The 18,271-nt window shown below is 42.2% G+C and overlaps 3 protein-coding genes across 13 annotated transcripts in view; all 3 read right to left on the bottom strand.

Moving 5' to 3' along the window:
• Positions 1-1,926: 1,926 nt before the first annotated feature.
• Positions 1,927-3,102, bottom strand: LOC111967594 (fibroblast growth factor-binding protein 1-like). The gene is made up of 2 exons (XM_023992748.2): positions 3,025-3,102; positions 1,927-2,863 (listed from the first exon to the last, which is right to left on the bottom strand). Exon 2 carries the CDS (start codon positions 2,846-2,848, stop codon positions 2,177-2,179), a length of 672 nt encoding a protein of 223 aa, XP_023848516.1. The 5' UTR covers positions 2,849-2,863; positions 3,025-3,102; the 3' UTR covers positions 1,927-2,176.
• A 492-nt stretch (positions 3,103-3,594) lies between these two features.
• Positions 3,595-5,428, bottom strand: LOC111967593 (fibroblast growth factor-binding protein 2). Its single transcript, XM_023992747.1, has 2 exons — positions 4,478-5,428; positions 3,595-4,257 (listed from the first exon to the last, which is right to left on the bottom strand). The coding sequence occupies exon 1, from the start codon at positions 5,368-5,370 to the stop codon at positions 4,486-4,488; it is 885 nt and encodes a 294-aa protein (XP_023848515.1). The 5' UTR covers positions 5,371-5,428; the 3' UTR covers positions 3,595-4,257; positions 4,478-4,485.
• Positions 5,429-6,979: 1,551 nt separating this feature from the next.
• The window catches only part of LOC111967592 (prominin-1-A-like), a 118,951-nt gene continuing 107,659 nt past the window's right edge, over positions 6,980-18,271 (bottom strand). For 5 of the 11 annotated variants that reach the window (XM_023992737.2, XM_024147219.2, XM_023992740.2 and 2 more), the window contains 6 exons: positions 18,007-18,096; positions 14,393-14,508; positions 11,315-11,338; positions 9,386-9,489; positions 8,747-8,779; positions 6,980-8,585 (listed from right to left, as the gene is read on the bottom strand). In XM_023992737.2, coding sequence (XP_023848505.1) covers positions 9,420-9,489; positions 11,315-11,338; positions 14,393-14,508; positions 18,007-18,096 — 300 coding nt within the window. In that variant the 3' untranslated portion in view covers positions 6,980-8,585; positions 8,747-8,779; positions 9,386-9,419. Of the gene's footprint in view, positions 8,586-8,746; positions 8,780-9,385; positions 11,688-14,388; positions 14,509-18,006; positions 18,097-18,271 lie in introns of those variants that run through there. The other 6 variants (XM_023992738.2, XM_023992739.2, XM_023992743.2 and 3 more) reach the window with 6 other exon arrangements.

Raw genomic sequence — 18,271 nt, 5'->3', positions numbered from 1 at the left:
GTCGCTAGTGTGCAATGAGACAAGGATTTCCCTGTCGGCCAAACCCTCCCTAACTCGGACGACGCTGGGCCAATTGTGCGCCGCCCCATGGACCTCCCGGTCGCGGCCGGCTGCAACAGAGCCTGGGCGCGAACCCAGAATCTCTGGTGGCACAGCTAGCACTGCCCCTAGATGGCACATTTTTTGAGGGGAAAATATGCGTGCTTTCCTTATGAAACACAATTTTCCACTATCATGCTAGAGTGGCTAAATGCTAATCTGAGATGTTGCATATTGTGTTCAGCCAATCAGGTTGCAGCAGTCTGTTGTTCACCCCTGGCTAAAAGGGGGCGCAACATCGGGAGGTAGCATTCCTAGGCAATAGCCACTCTAGTGTGGTAGTGGAAAATGGTGTTTCATAAAGAAAGTATGCATATTTCCCACCTTTTTTCCTCCTTCTCACCATAAAATACATTTAAGGAGGTAATGGAAGCCTTTGCAACCTGAATGGAGAATGTTTTATGCACCCACCGGTCCACGGGGGATACGAGTGGATTACTGGCTGCACACAATGCGTTTGGACGGTAAAATGAAACGACTCAATATCGCCATCTGCCGGCCTTTGGGCTAGAAAATGACATGTTTGTAACTGGCTTTGTCAATAGACCTAATTCGTTAATTTAGGGCTCTGTTCGAACAGATCCGCTTCAGCAGACATCCGCATAGCGGTTGTTTTGGCAGTGTTGGAGTGGATCTGCATTAGAGCTGTCAAATCCACAAGCGGTTCCTGGCATTATACCTAAAGCGGAGTTTCCAATCGGCATTAAGAGAAATCCCATGCAGCCTTGTTCACAAGTTTGACCACTGGAATGTGAGATGGAATCTACACCTCCAATAGTCTGATAGAAATCCTAATTATTTTGTTTAATGATTTACAATTTGAGGGTCATTATTTCTATATAGACTACACTTTGTCGTTTCGAACATCTAATGACAATGATCACGGGCAGTTGCTCACCGATTTGACAGCTCCAACGCACTTACACCGCCAACACCCCAAAACTTCAGCTATGCAGGTTTCGGCGATCACTGGTTAACGCTTGATCTGATTTAATCTAGGCCTTAATGCACCTACGGGTCTCTGAACATCTCTGAAAATCCTAGGAATGCAAAATCCTCACTGTGTAATGATAATAAAAATACCAAGAATGATGATTCATGAAAAGCTATTGGACCAAGACTAAAGAACCATCCAAGAGTCAATTATCTCATCAATGAAGAGGGTTGGAGTTCATTTAATTCAAATTCAAAGGAGTGAAATCCAATTAATGGAGAGAAAAATGTATCAAAAGTTTCTACCCTTGATTGCCTGATAGCAATAGTATTATAGTTATAGCAAAAATATCCATTAGCTATCAAGCAGTCATGTCATTTTACAGACATCACGATTGTGTATTGTTGTAGTGATCTACATGAAAGGCGTAGCTAGACGTCACAGACTAGTTTTCAGAACATGTGAATTGCATTTCGACCTTGGAAAAAGCCAATGAAAAGCCAGTAGTCAGTGCCAAGGAATGCAGCATAAATCCTCTAAATGATCCCTCTAACTGGCTTGGTATAATTACAGTGTGTAATTACCCAACGTGCTCAAACTCCTAATATTTTGGCAAATGCGGTGGAGTATGCACAGGAGGGTCGTGTGTGCGCGCATGCATGTATTCTCATGCGTGCATGAGCGAGTCCATGTAGGGTGGTACGGAATAACACTATTGTCTACCAAGTAGTAGTAAATCATACACTAATCTTTAGTCATTAGAAAATAATGAGGAATAAGTATAAAGCTATACATCCTTGACAAGTATAATAGCCTAACTTCAATCCACCCTCCCAGGTTACAGAGCTGCAGAAATGCTTCAACTACAAGGGCATATGAAGAGAATAGTTGAGTACATAGAACAAAACACATTTATTAAGTACTGTGGCTTTACAATGAATACAACACATGGCAAAAAGGGGAAAATTGGTAAGGATGGTGAGACAATCCATCTCGAAACTCCATCGGTCTTGATATTTTAAATAAAATATCCATCACAATCCATCAAAAATGCATACATCTTCAGGAGGAGTAGCAACAAGTGTCAATTTGTTTATGACTAAATCAATGGGGGAGAGAGGAAATTGAAATGCATTTATACTCTCAACAATCATCGTTCTGGACCATGGAAAAAAAGAAAGTACACAAACTCGACCAGGAAGCCGCGCAATATTCTTCCGCCAGTCTCTTTTGATTAACCGCGCAAGATTTGGCACCGAATGAAGAGGCAGAGAGAGAAGAACGCGGCTGAATTGTAGTCCTTGGAAGTGTAACAATATCTCTGGGTGTGTGGTTAAGCTTGAAATGCGCGTCCTTGCGAGCTTTTCTGCACATACCTGCTTTAATCAAAGCCGTTGAGTCAAAGCATAAATTCTTATTTTTCTTTAGAGCGCGCGCAATCTGTTTCCAATAGGCTTTGGTGTTGGACTCGTACCCAGGGCAAGTGGCTGGTTTGGCCACATATWCGCAGTCGAAACTTGTTTGCCCTTTTTTGCAGTTCACGCTAAGCACAAAGGCATCGTCACCTGTCGCAACCCAAGTGCATTGCATCTTGTCTTTGGCGGAGAATTTGCCCTTGAACACATTTCCTTTGGGGCTGCTGTTTTTCTTATCTGGAGATTGGACGGGGGCTTTTGGTTGCTCTCCGTCCTTTGGTCCTTCGTTTTCTTTCTTCTTCATCCCCCTTTTTTTGGATCGTTGACAGTTAGCCACCATAAACTGCTGAGATATGCAGGCAATAACCAGCATGACGGTTAAGTTGGTAAGAAGTGTCATGTCCCGCTAAAATATCTGCAAAAAATAGCATAGTTGTGTATGTTAGTACAGTACAATTACCTCCCATTCAAATAATTGCTACTGTAGCCTATCACAACACAGCAGATGAGATTTATGGAGGACAATGGCGCATCATATTTAACCCACCTAAACAGTGGTTATTTTATTCAGCTCACCTGTGGATTTGTGAAAATGGAAATGGTTCAATCCCGTTGTGACACCCCGGGAACGCGCACGTGGCATTTATAGAGTACGGACACACCCACCACTCCCTTATTCCACCAACGTGGAAAATATGCTAAAACGCACTGTTTGTCAGAGTTTATTTGGTGGTGTCTTGTCAGAATTCGTTGTCCTTAATCAGGCCTATACAGTCTATTGTCACTTATAACAAGTGGAAGCGTGCATACTGAAAATACGCAATTGATTACCCATAAAAAAATATTCAGGACTTTTCTCTACACATGTTATAGTGTACGCTCTCCGGCCTAGTAAAAGTGCAGTGAGCAACGCATTGACCGCAACAGTCTTTGAAAAAATTATATATTGAAAGAAGTTGATACAACAGCGTCCCTTACTGGGGAAAAGAGACACTGCACCTCAAAAAGGGTAGAATTGAACACAAATGTAAACATGAATGCTTCCAATATTGTTCATTTTGACTTTTTCCCTGCTGGTATTTAAAAAATGGAGAGAGACAGGCTTTAAACCTAAAGCAAGCCAGTAAGGAACACAGACACACCAACAAAAATTAAGAACACACTTTATTCATTATATACAGTCATTCATACATTGATTGTGACATTTCTGTACAATGAACCAGTGGTAGAGTTTGCAGAATATGCCACACTACTATGTGAATGACACAAAAACCTTGTCATGTTTTCCCCCAACACAGCATATTCAATACGTGGTTTATGGTAATACAAACGTACACATAAACAAACATACAAAAAATGGCAAAACCAATGGTGTATCTGCCTTAGGAGAGTACATCAAAGGGTACCATAGGTTTGTCGGAATGTGTAGAGTGCTTTCTGACACAAAAACCATGGTACTCATTTTTGACAAAATTAGTACCATGTGAAAGACGATGGATTTAACTATCTGTCCATACCCGATGCATACATTCAGGTATGGATGCTTTCAGTTGTTATTGTGACCCTTGGAATTACAATTTCACAAAGAATGTTGGATTGGTATTGGTCTCAATGGAACACTCACAACTCATGGTAAAATGGCTGGCTGGAAAGATGTTTGATTGACAGAAATGTCTGCACGATCATTCCCATGAAGAGGGTGTTCAAACTCTCTTCTATAACATTTATTAACAAAGTCCTCATCTGGAAAACCACTCTGAGCACCTCTTTAGTCAGACCTTTGAAATCATCTTCACAGGGAATCTAAATCTGGGAAACAGAAAGCAAAAGTAAACACAGTGAATAGGTTTACATTTTCTACTCAGTAAAAAACGAACTAGACTTTGAGCTAAACATGAAATCATATTTTTATAGACCTTAATTAAAATTACCTTAAAAGACATACAAATGCTCATCAAATTATCGTCATGATATATTATACAATGACTACAATTCAGAAAATATCAACAGCCAACGTATTTCAACTGACCTTTATTATTAGTTCTGAAACCAACCAATGACATAGGAACAGATGCCTTGAAGTGACTGCCAACAATACTCTTGTGCAATCTTTTTGGCATTGCTCTTGACAGTGGGCTTGGTTGGTTTTGGAGTGGTTGGTTTGGGTGTCAGAAGCTTTTTCAGTACTGCTGTCTTGTTCACTGCTGGTTTTGCTCCTGCGGGTTTTGCTCCTGCTGGTTTTGCAGCTGCTGGTCTTGCCTGCTCTGGTTTTGCCTGCACAGGTCTGGATTGCACTGGCTTTGTAGGTGCTGGTCTTGCTTCTGGTTTTGCTGGCTCAGGTCTTGGCTGCTCTGGCTTGGTTGCGGCTGGCTTAGCCTGCTTGACGATCGGTGTCTTGGGGGTCTCTGGTTTCGCCTGGGTTGACTCTTGGGTTTTCTCCGGCTTTTGGGGGGTGGCTGCTGATGCTGCCTCTGGCGTGGAGGAAGCGGAGAACAACATCTGGGCGTCTTCCGGTGCCCTCTTGCACATCTGAGGCTTGATAGCCTTGGGTGCCTGGCAGGCGTTCTGGAGTTTCCTCAGGTCCCACATGATCTGGGTGAAATAATGGCGAGGGTTGTTGTTGTAGGCACGGCACATCTGGGGCTTGCCCGTGTACTCGCACCAGTAGGTTCTCTCTGCAACCTGGCAGGATATCCTCAGCCTGGTGACATCTCCCTGGCCGGTGACGCTCATGGTGCACAAGTCCTTTGCTTTGTTGTTGAACTGGATGGGGTCCTCCCAGACACTCTTCCTGTTCTCTGCAGTAGCAGCAGCACCACCACCATTGCCTGCCCTCGTGTTGCCATTGCCGTTCTCGTTCTGACCCTCCACTGCCCAGAGGCAGCAGGCGAGGAGCAGCAGTGCACTAGCCCGAGTCCACATTGTTATGCCAGATGATTAAGTGTGAGAGAGGGAGTGAGATTGGGACTGCAGAAGCTGAGGGTCCCTCCTGCTATTTATGGGCTCAGCACACAAAGAGGGCATTCAGGTGAAAAAATCCTGGGTTACAAGAGCCATCCTGAAGAGGGGAGGAGTGTAGTGCAATGTGACTATAATTTATGGCTGTCTGGAAACTGTCAATGAAAGCCAGGACCACATGCGAAACCAATTGGGAGGGAGACGAAGGAAGTAGTCAGAGAACATTGATGCCCTCAAGTTTAACCAGGTGTTATATAATCGCCCATACTAGTATAGTATATAAGTGTTTCATTGACAAATATGTCAAGCACAACTTTGTGGATTTTATCGCTTTAAAAAAATTCCAGACTGCCATTCATTTTGAGAAGCTTGGCACACTGATGCCAACATAAGATTTCTGTAATGGTTCACCACGCCACTTACATTTTCTTTCTCAGTTTTACATACTGTTGGTATGTGTGGTAAGTACATTTCAACTCAATACCACAAAGTGTCTTAAAATGTTATTCTATAAGGACATGTCGAACTGTTCAAGGCTCACTGCTGTTTTAAAGTGAGACGTTTACAACCATACAGCACAGCCTATAATTTCCTTCCAAACATAAACACAATCAAATCTGAAACAGAAGTGTGGAGAAACTTGAGGAAATAAATCAGAGAAGAACAAGAATAACCCATAATAGAGTTGCTGACTCGAGACAACGGCATGTTTAGTATGTAACAGCGAGTGTGTGTCTGTGCGATAGAGAGGGGGGTAGCAGCACGTGCCTCTGGCAACTTTATTTTCCTAGCAATCAATCATAACGGGGGAGAAAGGGCTCCTTGTGAGTGACGCGGGATCTGTAATGTAAACTCCCGGAGCAGGTTCGCTTCGCTTTGTAGAATCAGGAAACGCACTCCGTGGACGCAAGCCAAACGAGGGGCCGGGCATTTCTTCCTCTCTCTCTCCCTGTGCATGTCAATGGCTACACAGGGTTTGCAGGGAGTACAAAGAGCTGCAAAGGTGGTGAACCAAAATATATCACTGCAGACAGCCTGAGGAACGATGAGTTAAGAATCGAAATACAATTACCTAGGATTTGAAATAAAATCAGCTCTCTATAAAGTTTAAACTCATTACCCAATCTTCAACCAGTTGTACATTTAGGGTGAGGGAGAAGTGGTCATGTGCTATGTGCAGGTCAGAAAATGTCTATCTGGGCAGCACAGATGTGGGTGTGGGTGCCAAATGACTGTGGAAACCTAGCCCATAGCAAAATATAATCATCTCATATCCAAAACAGCAGGTACATAATGGGGTACGTCATGTTCTATGTCCGACAACGGCAACATTATATAAGACTATGTGGTCTTAAGGTAATAGCTAACACATCTGTAAGCCCACTGTCTCATGTCAAATGTTCCTGATCATGTGTAGATAATAATTTACATAAAACAAAGGACATGGTGTCCAAAATAGCGACCCCCTTGCCTTTGAAAACTTGTAACGATTGGTTTCTCCAGTGGTTTCTCCAGCTGTCACTGAGACACACCTCTAACAGGAACATGAATAAAAAAGATTTGTGTACAAGAATGCAACTGAAAGTTTATTCACATTTGTACACTTTCAAAAAAACATCATACAAGGACACACATTTCCAATGGGCACCATCAGTGTCCCCCCACTATCCTGTGCCACCATTACAGTTACACCCTTAAAACAACCAGTAAACATTGCACCCACTATCTAACCAGATGGTGCATATAAAATGTCTGTCATTAGATCTGAGTAAAATAGCGTGTTATGTGATAATCATACATTTCATAAGGTAAGCAGTCTGCAGGCATGGAGTACTTAAGTAGTAATAGTTATTGGGAAGTGACGTTTCTTTCCGAGACTCAATGGGCAAGATCAGTTATACCAATAAGATGTCCTCGCTCCTCTCATCAACAAGCCTCTATTGGATTGGCTTAATGCTATTTGATTGACAGCACATGGTAGTTAAGTAGGCTAATGTCCCCATCTTTGTGAGGCAAACAGTGGGGAAGAAGGAACATGTAAACAAGTGAGAACAGATGGGATATATTATTGGGGGTGGCACATTTTTACAGTATGTTAACGTTGTTCAGCATAGTCCACACGGGTGTCATAATTCACTTTAAGCAATACATCTCTTATATACAAATGACTATTCAATACATTCACCCTTCCATAGTTCCATAGGTACCAAAAGCTACTGTGGGATAAAAAAAAAAAATTGAAACAATATATTATGCATAACTGTTACACAACTAAAGACCTGAGACCTACAGTAAAAATAGGAGTTGGCTTCAAATAGCAGTTCTCCAATTGAAAGTTTGACCACTACAATAGCCCCGAAAATATCTTTATTAACGTGCCGTGTTAGTATACTCAACATGATACTTTGCATTTACTGTTAATCAATTAATCAACTAAGGAATGTTATGGTCTCTTGACATTTCTGTCCAGGTTCATGTGACATTCCACCTGTTATACACTGATATGAGATACAGTATTTCCTCATATCCAACAAGATGGTGGACACCAGTCAAAATGCTACGGTAAAACTGGTCTGAAAGGCAACCGTCTGTAGTTTGCCTCAACCCTGTTTGTTTCACGTGATACGTCTCGAACGGCTCTCCTCGTCAGTTCGTAAAACATCATTGCAAAAGACCCCTCAAATATGAGCAGCAATGGCAATGTTTTAGTAGCAGCTCTACATGACATTTCAAAAGATCTTTTCAGTCACCGTTTAGACAACGCGAAAGACGTACAAACGGTTTGAGAGTACACAGCCATGTAACTGTTGCTGTGTCCTCAATTTGAACTCAGCCTCGGCTCTGATATTGTGGCCAGACTAATGTAAACACATTAGACAGCTGTGTGAGGTGACGGATGAAGGTCGACCGACACTGGCTCAGATGTATGGCTTCCGTAGAGTTTCCCCGGGGAAGATCAAAGAAAGGGTTGATGACAGCACCTTCTGTAGTGTCTGAGGGGGGTCCTATTGGACAGCAGATATCCAGAACAGGCTGTGACTGGTCATTAAGATCTTGTCAGTAAAAAGATCCGTGCAGACAGAGGAAGAGAGGACCAGCTGAACACACACAAAATACATCAGGTAAGGACCTCTTTTTGGAGCTTTGTCTTGTCCAAGGGGTGGGAAATTGATGGTGTCCTAAACATAGACGAAATGCAATTTAACACCGCATTCAACATCTGAGTAATAACGCACTGATGTTAAATAGTCTAAGTGGAAAGCATATAAGTGGTATATTTCTATGCTAAAATGCATCATAGAAAATAGAAACAGTATCTACAAGTATAGTGGAAACTCACAATCTAGTGTTTCAGTTCCAGTTTCCGATGGCACTGTAGAAAAGACGATACTGCATCAGAAAATATTGACATTTAATTGCATCAGAGTTGATTAGATATTTCAGAAGCTTATTGCGTTTGCCATTGTGAGACTCAGGGGGGAAATGAAAGCAATGAAATGTGAGTTTTGAAATGAGAGAAGGAAGACTTTCATCTTAAACTGTATAAGTCATTAGTAATAGCAAACACACACAGCGGGCCTGGTCTATTGTAAATTTATAGAGCAGTTACACGTGGTTAGACACAAATACCATCGAACCATTTACGGTTTATTAGTGATTCCAAAAACAGCAATCCTCCCCGTGAAGACTTTCTACAAAGTCATTGAAGCAGACATGCAAGTGCTAAAACAAGCTGTTGAAGAAGGGTGAATTGGGGGGGTTACATAAGAAAATACGGTGTCAAGCAAAGGATGAGACGAGAGAAAAGACTGTCGCAGTTCTGGAGGTTTTTCAGTGTGGCAATGGCATGCAGACAAACAGCAGGAGAAGATGGCATGTAGGCACGGAAATGGCATGAAGAGAGAACAAAGGAAGGGAAGACAACGCTGATGAGGCGGAGGGAGAGATGTCGTCCTGAGTATTCAGTGGTTCTCAGTACCTTTCTGGAGTCGGTCAAAAAGCCTGGGCCTCTCTCACCAGTCAATATGCCTGGGGGGAGCTGAGGCCCGTGGGAACCTAGTCATAGTGTCATAGGCAAGGATGCTACTGGCACAGGAGTACAGAAAGGGGGACAACATCAATGTCAGGAAAAGGGAACATTCGAGGGTCAACCATTTTGTTAGTCCAGTCTCTTGCTTTCAGATCCTGCACTTGAAGGGAGCAGCAGGCGTTTTCCCAAAACACAGAGAGCAGAACCACTCCATCGACACTCGCTGAGGGCTTGAGGCCAACAAGGGATGGTATGATGCCAGGGTGAATGTATGCAGTACATTTGTCTGTGTGTAACCATACACGTGTTGCATATGCACAGAACTGAGAGAATAATATCCACTCTATCCAAACTGATTTTCTATTGACTTTTAGAGGGAAGTAGAGGGTGACACCATGGTCAAGGTGAATTGACGACGATAGATTGTAATGAAAGACAAGCCATAGGTGGTAGTCTTAGCATGTTTGTTATTGTCATGTTCCCTTGTCTGTCATTCTGTGGTGATGCGCTCTGTGTTTGGTTCACATTGCTTGGCCGTCCAAATGCACATTTCAACGAAAAACATGCAGTTAGAGGTCGTTAGAAGTTAGTCACATGAGCAGTTGTCTCAGTAGCACCACACCAAAGCAGACATGCTTGCCTGTCTTTTTGCCTCTCTCTGAGCAAAATGATCACGTGTACATTCACAGCAGTTTGCCCAATTCTAAAGAAGAGGAGACATGCAAGGAGTTTCATTTCACTTGGTCAAGTCATTGTGCACAGAGCATGCAGTGGGTTAGTAACGCTCCAAAGATCATGTGAAACCCAAACCCAAAACACACAAGCGGTAAACAGTGGACTAGCTGGCTTGTGTGCGACCTCCCAATGCTGGAGCAGCAACCAGTGTAGCCTCCAGCGGAAAAATCCAGCTGACCTCCAGATGTGTCTGAGGGGCTAGCCAACCCCTTGGGCATGCACAGTGTCCCAGCCACCTTATTTAACCACCCCACTGAGTGACTGACTGCCCCCTAGCCAACATGCCGCCCCTGCCCCAATCCCTCCCTGAAACAGGCCATGCAAATTGATTATTTCCGTCGGGCTGCTTTATATCTTGTTAATTACCTTGTCATTACAGGGTTTTGGATACCTTGTAAATGCTCAATATGATAACCATTATTACCAATTTCCATACTGAAACAAAACATTGCATACCAAAAAAACACGATGGAAAAATATGACGTGAGCGACATGGCATGCTATCAACCCTCGGCAATAAAAGTGTTTCTCTAAATAGGAAAACTTGGGAAAATGCTAGCGTCTATTCTAAACGTAAACAAATGTATGGTTCTATATAGAAAGTCTAGAATGCATAAACCACAGTATTTTATCTTACACCTTAACTTACAAAAACAAAGGTGGGCTGTAAGAATCAAATCAAAGTGTATTAGTCGCATTCACAGTTTAGCAGATGTTATAGCATCGTCCAGGTTTGGTCGGGGTAGGCCGTCATTGTAAATAAGAATTTGCTCTTTACTGACTTGCCTAGTTAGGTTAAATGAAAATAAAATAAAATAGCGGGTGCAGTGAAATGCTTGTGTTACTAGCTCCTAACGGCGCAGTAAAATGTCAAACAAGTACACAAATAATCAAATATTAAAAACAAGAAATCAGAGCCCTTAATGATCAACAAGGGGCACTTTTTCAAGATCGCACGCAAAGGAAAGCCAAAACGATAAACCAATAGATGCATTTCAAAGCTACAAATGTAAAAACACCAAGAACCAGCACCAAGAAATCAGCAATTCAATCTATGTACAAAATCCACAGCAAAGCGCAGATGTACGGATGAGTTATACTGGTAGGAGAAAGGAGAGGTAAAATGGGTCAAATTGATCTTACGTTTTCATGGGAATTGTCTCAATGCTACAAAGATAGAAAAAAGAAAAAAAATGTATGAAATGCTCGGCAATAGAAATGCACCAGAAGGTTTCGGGCACCGATCAGATTACGTCGATACACGTCTTTGATCAAGACACTTGGTGACTTCGTCTATCGCATTCATTCACTACTCTAAGTGCATGGGAGAGGTGAGGGCTACTGAAGGATGCATAAAACAATAGGAATAGTACTTAATACGCTGTTTTTTTCCCTTCTTCATAAAGTGCAAAGTGCTCGACAGAGAGAAATTAAATGAAAAGTAAGGATGGAAGAAGATGGAAATAGTAGGAATGGTTATCACAAAGTAAAATGCCAAGTCCCAGAAACAGAGGAACTGAAAAGAGAGAGAGAGAAAGAGAATTAAGTAGAAAGAGTTAAGTTACTGTTGCTTACAACGAGTTACTACTGCAAATGAACTGCAATAGACAGAAGAGGGGAAGGCAGAGATAGGGGAAGGACAGTAAAGGCAAGATAGAAAAAGGGCAGGAATGAAGCAATGCTATTACCTCATACTGAACTTGTCTGTTGTGGATTGAGTCAAATTGTGTTAATTACCACTTTGTAATCCTGGCACATGAGAACTAATCAGACTCAGACCCAATTTCAGTCTTGTTAATGCATATCATAGGGTCTAATAAGGAAGTGTTCCCCAAGATGACTTTCCAGTCTCAAATCAACATCGACTGTATGGCCTCTTTAACCAAATAGGCACGGGGAAAGCGCTAGGTGGGGTAGACCAATTGTAGGGGTAAATTTGTAAGCAGGATCACCATACATCAAACTAATCACTGGGTTGCACTACAAATTCACAGTAGGGGACGTCCAAACCTCAGCTATAGTTCACTTAAGAGGATGATCAAAGGACCGGCTCGATTCGGTCTTATGTAGCAAAATTTGAAATTGTGTTTTTTTACAATGGATAAAAGTAGACTCAGAGCTAGAAAATGGTATATCATACACTACAATTGAGGAACACTGGGAAAGTAATTCTGCTTTGAAAGTTGATAAACTTGTAACCACACTTTTGAGAAAATGGCCCTTGAATGTTTTGGTAAACCTACTGGAGAGCTCTTCTTTGTCTACACCCATTCAGCATCCTTCACACCCTCTTAAGCCTTAGCTCCACCCATCTCTTTAACGATTCAAATGTAAGGCAATGTGCTAAACAGAGTGAGTACGACGGTCCTGTACTAAACAACCAAAGACATCAAGACTAAAGGCTGGTTTATACTACGTCTAGCGACATGTCTGTAGACAGTTGTTGCAGTGACATCATGAACATTCTATTGTCGTCCGACATCAAACTTGCTGTCGTTATCAAAAAGTATAAACACTAAAACAACAGGCTGCATGACTTCAGCAACCTGGTGGTCCAAAACAGCATAACTGGTGTATTTTTAACACCAATAAACCCACCCGTTTAAAAATGAATTTAGTTTATGTCAATCGAGCAAACCAGGCAACTAAAAGCAACTTTCTAAACAATGTTTTGGTTCGTTTCTAGCTTGTTAGCTAGCTAGCTAATGTTAAGTTAGCTGGCTAACGAGTTCAAATAATGACAATATCATATAGCTGACAACGTCTTAATTTGAGCTAATTTGTATTCAATACTACAGGAAAATAAACTCACAACAAGATCATTATTTAGTTAATGGCGAGCTAATTACAGAAAATAGCTTACGGTTGTGTGTGTGACGAAATAAAAACAGGCCATTCTACTGGAGAATTTAAGAACTGAGATACTGTCTCGTTGGCCTAACGTTATATCCTAATTTGACTTTGGTGCAGGTCATGTTCTTCACATTACTGTCTCTGGTAAACACAAACTAGATCAAATATTATCAAAGTTTACAGGATACAGAAGGTGTAAACGGTACAGTGAAATGGTTACTTGCATAGTGGAATCTTATGTTTAGACATTTAGCTAGCTAGCTAAACAGTTAACCATAATCCTAACTTATAACGTTATTACCCTGCATGAATCTGAAGGTAGCTAAAGCTAACCAACTAAGTTTGACGTTCGCTAACTAGACAGGTGTTTTATACAACAGCCTTCTGTGTGTTCTCTTTGCAATCAAACGCCAGAATTTTCTCCATCTCCTTAGATGCTTCCACTGGACATTCCACTGATTTCAAAACTCGGTCCTCCAGAAAGTGGAGAGCATTACAAACACTTTTGCAGTTCTTCGTGATATCTTTCAAAATAGCCGCGTTAGAAAGGATTATCTACACATACTGAGCAGCTCATGTTATAGACAGAAGCATGCTACATGGCAGACCAATCCAAACGAATTTCTCGGCATGTCCAGCCAAACCATTATCTCAGCCAATCATGGCTAGCTGGAAGTTTCCTGTCTTTTTCCGTGGCTAAACAAACTAGGCAACAATTTTATTCGTATTTACAGATGCACACACATTTGTTATTAAGGTACATAAAAGTTCACATGCTCCAGAAGGCATTTCTGCCCAAAAAACTAATTTTGATTAAAAAAAAATCTGTTTACGTTCAAATGCCTCTCCTGTGAAGTAGTGACATACGACTAGTTTCCTGAAAGGAGTGACATATGACAAACTGTATGTGACGACATAGTATTTAAAGTAACTGTTCAGTGTTCATAGGTTTCTATGAAAGATGACCTATAATTAATTCCAATATGAGTTAAATAGTTTTCCTTTCAAAAAATGGTAATTAAGTATGTTAAATAGCATGTGTGGGCACACACCAACAACAGAATGGTGTGGGCGTATACCGTCATTAAAATACTAATGCGAGTAGACTGCTGATTGGCCAGCTCAGCCAATGAGCCAACATGACATCATGCTCTATGAGGAAATAACAAGCATTTTTTAAAGATATAAGATATGTTTAAGATATAAGTTTGAGGTGTTTTTTTTAAAGTGTTTTTTCCCCCTACAATTTATGCTTTGGCCACAAATACTAGTACAGGACGAGTCAACAACATCTGGGTATGAGTTAACAGAATATGAACTTTTAAAAGCGAGATTTTCACTGGACAGTTTAAGATTAGAGATACTCACTCATCGTAAACATCCTCTGTGTCCATTCTACGGTAGAACTTTGCCAGTTTTACTGACAGGATGATGCTAGGAAGGAGGAATAGGGCACAGCAGCCTAGGCCAAACCAGAATGTGTTCTGAGAGACAGGGAAAACAGAGAGAATGCAGTAATCAGTCAAAAGCAGTCCTAGGTTTGGTATACTTTCTATTGATCATACATTTTTTAATACATGATATATATATATTAAAAAAATGACATGATAAATATATTTATGGTTTTATGACAGATAGCCATGGAAAATAGCCATGGAACATAATATATAATTTAATATCTCATTACTGGGACGTTTTTCAACACTGGAGCCTGAGGTATGAAGTATAGCACCATAAACTGGCTACACTTCTCTGCACTGTCAACCGTGCATATTTATCTTTCGTAGAGGACTTTCCATCAAGTTGGACACAAAGTTCTGCACAGTATCTGTACCTGTTTGTGACTGTGCATGTTCTTGCAGAGGGGCCAGCACAGTTTACCCAAATCTAAAGGTGGAAAACACTGAGTCATAAAGTCTACATGAAGCAGAGTATGTGAGCGGAGTGGAGCTGGAGCTTTGACTGGAGCGTGGAGCGAGATTCCCAGAGGCTGGGGCGTCGGCCTTATCGACTGCTCCATTTTCGCTCCAATAGCCTTCCAGTAGCACTGACATCACGAGCTTAGTCGCATGCCCGGCCCAGCATGCATTTGTAGTCTACTTGTGTGCTGCTATCTATAGGCCCTTGCTTTAGTTATTGTCATGGAGTTCGCTAACTATTTTCATGAAGAAATTAATAAAACACACAGGTGATAAATCAAGGTGACTTATAAAGATGAGGACCAAAGAGCAAGAGAGGGATCCAGTGTCCACAACTAAAGAACAACTGTGGAATCTGAAAAGACACGTATCCCAAAAGCATGCTACATGCACATGCTAAAAGAAAGGAATGAGGTGGGTAGATAACTAAATGTGTCATTGTAGCAAAGTATTTATAAACCAAAAATCTGATCTCCTAAACGTTTAGTTCATTTTCATTATATTATCTATACAATAGACCAATAAGCCTGGCATATTCACACGTTCAAGGAGCTTTCTGTTTTGACTGGGTTATTTTGCCTAAAAACCTTTAGGCCTACTGTACCCATATAAAAATTAAACATCTCTGCCCAGCCTGGCAAGAGTGGCTAAAAGTGTGTTTAGCATCCCCAGTGGCTCTGCAAGTGTGGAGAGGATATTTTTCGCTGCTGGCCGGCTCTCCAGGCTCTCGCATGAGCCTTAAGTCACAGACTGGCCAAACTCGTGTTTCTAAAAATTGATTAAAAAAATGGATTCAAAGGCACTAATAAGTCATTTTTTGTCTAATTTGCATTTAATTATAAGTAAGTCACAGCCTATATGTGCAATTTATAGACTATAACGATTTAATACAATGACCAACTGTCACGGATCCCTCCGGAACTTTCATTACGCACACCTGTCCCCTACTCCCACTGATTAGTACTTGTATAAGTGTGCCCTTTGGTTTCCATGGTGCTGTCCATTATTGTTACAATGTCTGTTGGTGCGTGTGAGTACCTGTGCTGTGTTTTGGGCTTTCGTGCCCTTGTGGATTGCGCAGATGATTACGGGTCTAGTCCCGTGTGCTAATCATTGTGCGCGTGTGTTATTTATTCGAGGTACTCCTTGCTTTTTTGTTTTGGGTTTCTACCCTGTGTTTTGTATAGTGTTTGTTTGGTCTTCGTCCCCGTGCCTTTACACGGCACGCCGTATTTTGGGTACAAAAAAAATACTATTAAGCATTCCTGTGTCTGTCTCCCGAATCATTTATACCAGCGTGACACCAGCCTACTGTGTCACACTCGCAAATGCTTCACAATGCATTTTTTTGTAGGCTATAGCCTTGAAATAATAAAAAACCCTAAATAATTCATTTTCATTCCTTCTTAGGCTCCCTGTTTGGCTCCTGACCTATTAAGAGTGTGTATATGCTGTTTAATATGACATGTAGTCTATTTGAAATGATGTTTGCTTCTTACAATCACCTTTTCATGTTCATTCAAATACTTTTCATTAAAATCCATATGGTTAGGTTTCAATGCGTAAAAAACAATTGCTAGGTCCAGGTAGTCAAAGAAATAGATAGGTGTTGGTTAAATTGTTTGATTTGAATGAATGGAGTGAATTTGGAGCGGCAGTTTCTTTTCTTGTGAGCACAGGGCGGTTTTTAGGGGAGCGGTAGGAAAGCACCGGGAGCGGTGAGCGAGATTTCTAACCACTCAACTCTGCTCACATGATCTGACATGAAGTAATCATAGCCGTGGCATAACAGCCCGTAACAGCCCTGCGGTCCGTTTACGAGAATGAACACTGTCGTGATTAATTCAATCACACTGATAGTCCAAGTGCCACAGCTGTACTCTGTCACCATGTTAGGTAAGTAGTTCCATTCCTCCATCCCTGCCAGACACACTGTGCTGTTGACCCTTCTCTACTGTATCAACTTTTAGTGTGGAAACCCAGTTGTGTGTAGCTACTGTACAGAGGAAAGCCTAGAAGCACTATTGGAGCACTTACAGGCTCTTTCCTGTGTTGCTGCACCTTTGCTCTGTTGCTCCGGGACACTAGTAAAATTACCCATTGAGCTTTAACAAGCGCTTTGGTCCGTACGGTGTGTCCAGAAACATCCTGTTAGCAGTCCAAGTCAATTAGCTGACGCTGGAACCTATGTGGGCTCTAAGTGGCGGAGGGGGGGGCTAGTTGTTTCATTTAATAAAGATGGCTTCCTGCCATTGGGACCGTGTTGGTAACAAGGCCCCATGCGGACTGGACAGATGGGCAGATGTCGAGATTATGTAAGGCTGGCTTTCATCTCCTTCTAGTCTCTTCGTCTCTCTCTCTCTCATTCTGGACTCTTCGTCTTTGCAGCACTCTGTAGGGTGCCTCACTGTGCACTGCCGGGTCTAACTACCTCTCACTGATCATGTGCTGGATTCCAGGGCCTGACTTGTATGTTCTAAATCAGGCGAGGTTGGGGGTGACGTGTCTATGAGTGTGATTGGAGGGGTTTGATGGGGTGATCAGGGGGGGGAAAGAGGGCCTCATTTGTCTGATGGAGCTCTGTTGAGGGTCACGGCACCCCACTTACCTCCCAAACCCCCAAACTCCCTACCCCCACCCATCTCCACTACAGACCCTTCACCTTACACACACATAGACCCTGTATCTCTCCCGAGCCTTCATTATATCATGCCATTAGAGTCCGCTAAAACCTGGGGCCCTCAGAAAGAACCCGCCTTGTCTTCTGGGCCTGGCGGGCTAGGGGGTTTTGGAGGAGAACACTGAGGGAGCTGTGTGAACCCATGCCAGTAGAATGTACCGTGTGTGCCCCTACACATCACATATTTTAGCAGAGTGCAGCACATGGCTGTGTGAACATACTGTACTGGTACAATGACACGTGAACCCTCTCAAGAGACCAACCTCCAACCCCCTCACCCCTTTCAAGTTAGGCTCTGCATGCCTTCCTGTCTGCAACCCAACGGCCCAACAGACGTTTCAGGCATGTTTTAAAAGGATCCCTTATATTGCGTTTTTAGTTACCAGCGAGTCAACCAAGAAGCTGCAGGCTACAATCTCCACTGTGTCCACGATGTTGCTGAAGGGTTTGCAGGCCGCTACCTCCATGGTCAGCTGGGTAAATCATGCAAACCAAGAGCACATGTTACAGTTATACCATTGGCAAAACAATTATGAGAGTTGTCGGTTGGAATTTCTGGGAAATGAAGGGACGTTATAGCTTTACACTTGGACAATTCGCGATTGATGACTAAGTTGATTGAAAACGAGTCAGCAGCACGGTCACTTT

This window comes from Salvelinus sp. IW2-2015, linkage group LG8, assembly GCF_002910315.2.
Source record: "Salvelinus sp. IW2-2015 linkage group LG8, ASM291031v2, whole genome shotgun sequence".
Classification (NCBI taxonomy): Eukaryota; Metazoa; Chordata; class Actinopteri; order Salmoniformes; family Salmonidae; genus Salvelinus; species Salvelinus sp. IW2-2015.
This window is presented reverse-complemented; position numbering and strand designations above follow the sequence as displayed.

Excerpts from the sequence above, each read along its gene's own strand:
- LOC111967593 (XM_023992747.1), bottom strand. The coding sequence starts at position 5,370 with ATGTGGACTCGGGCTAGTGCACTGCTGCTCCTCGCCTGCTGCCTCTGG.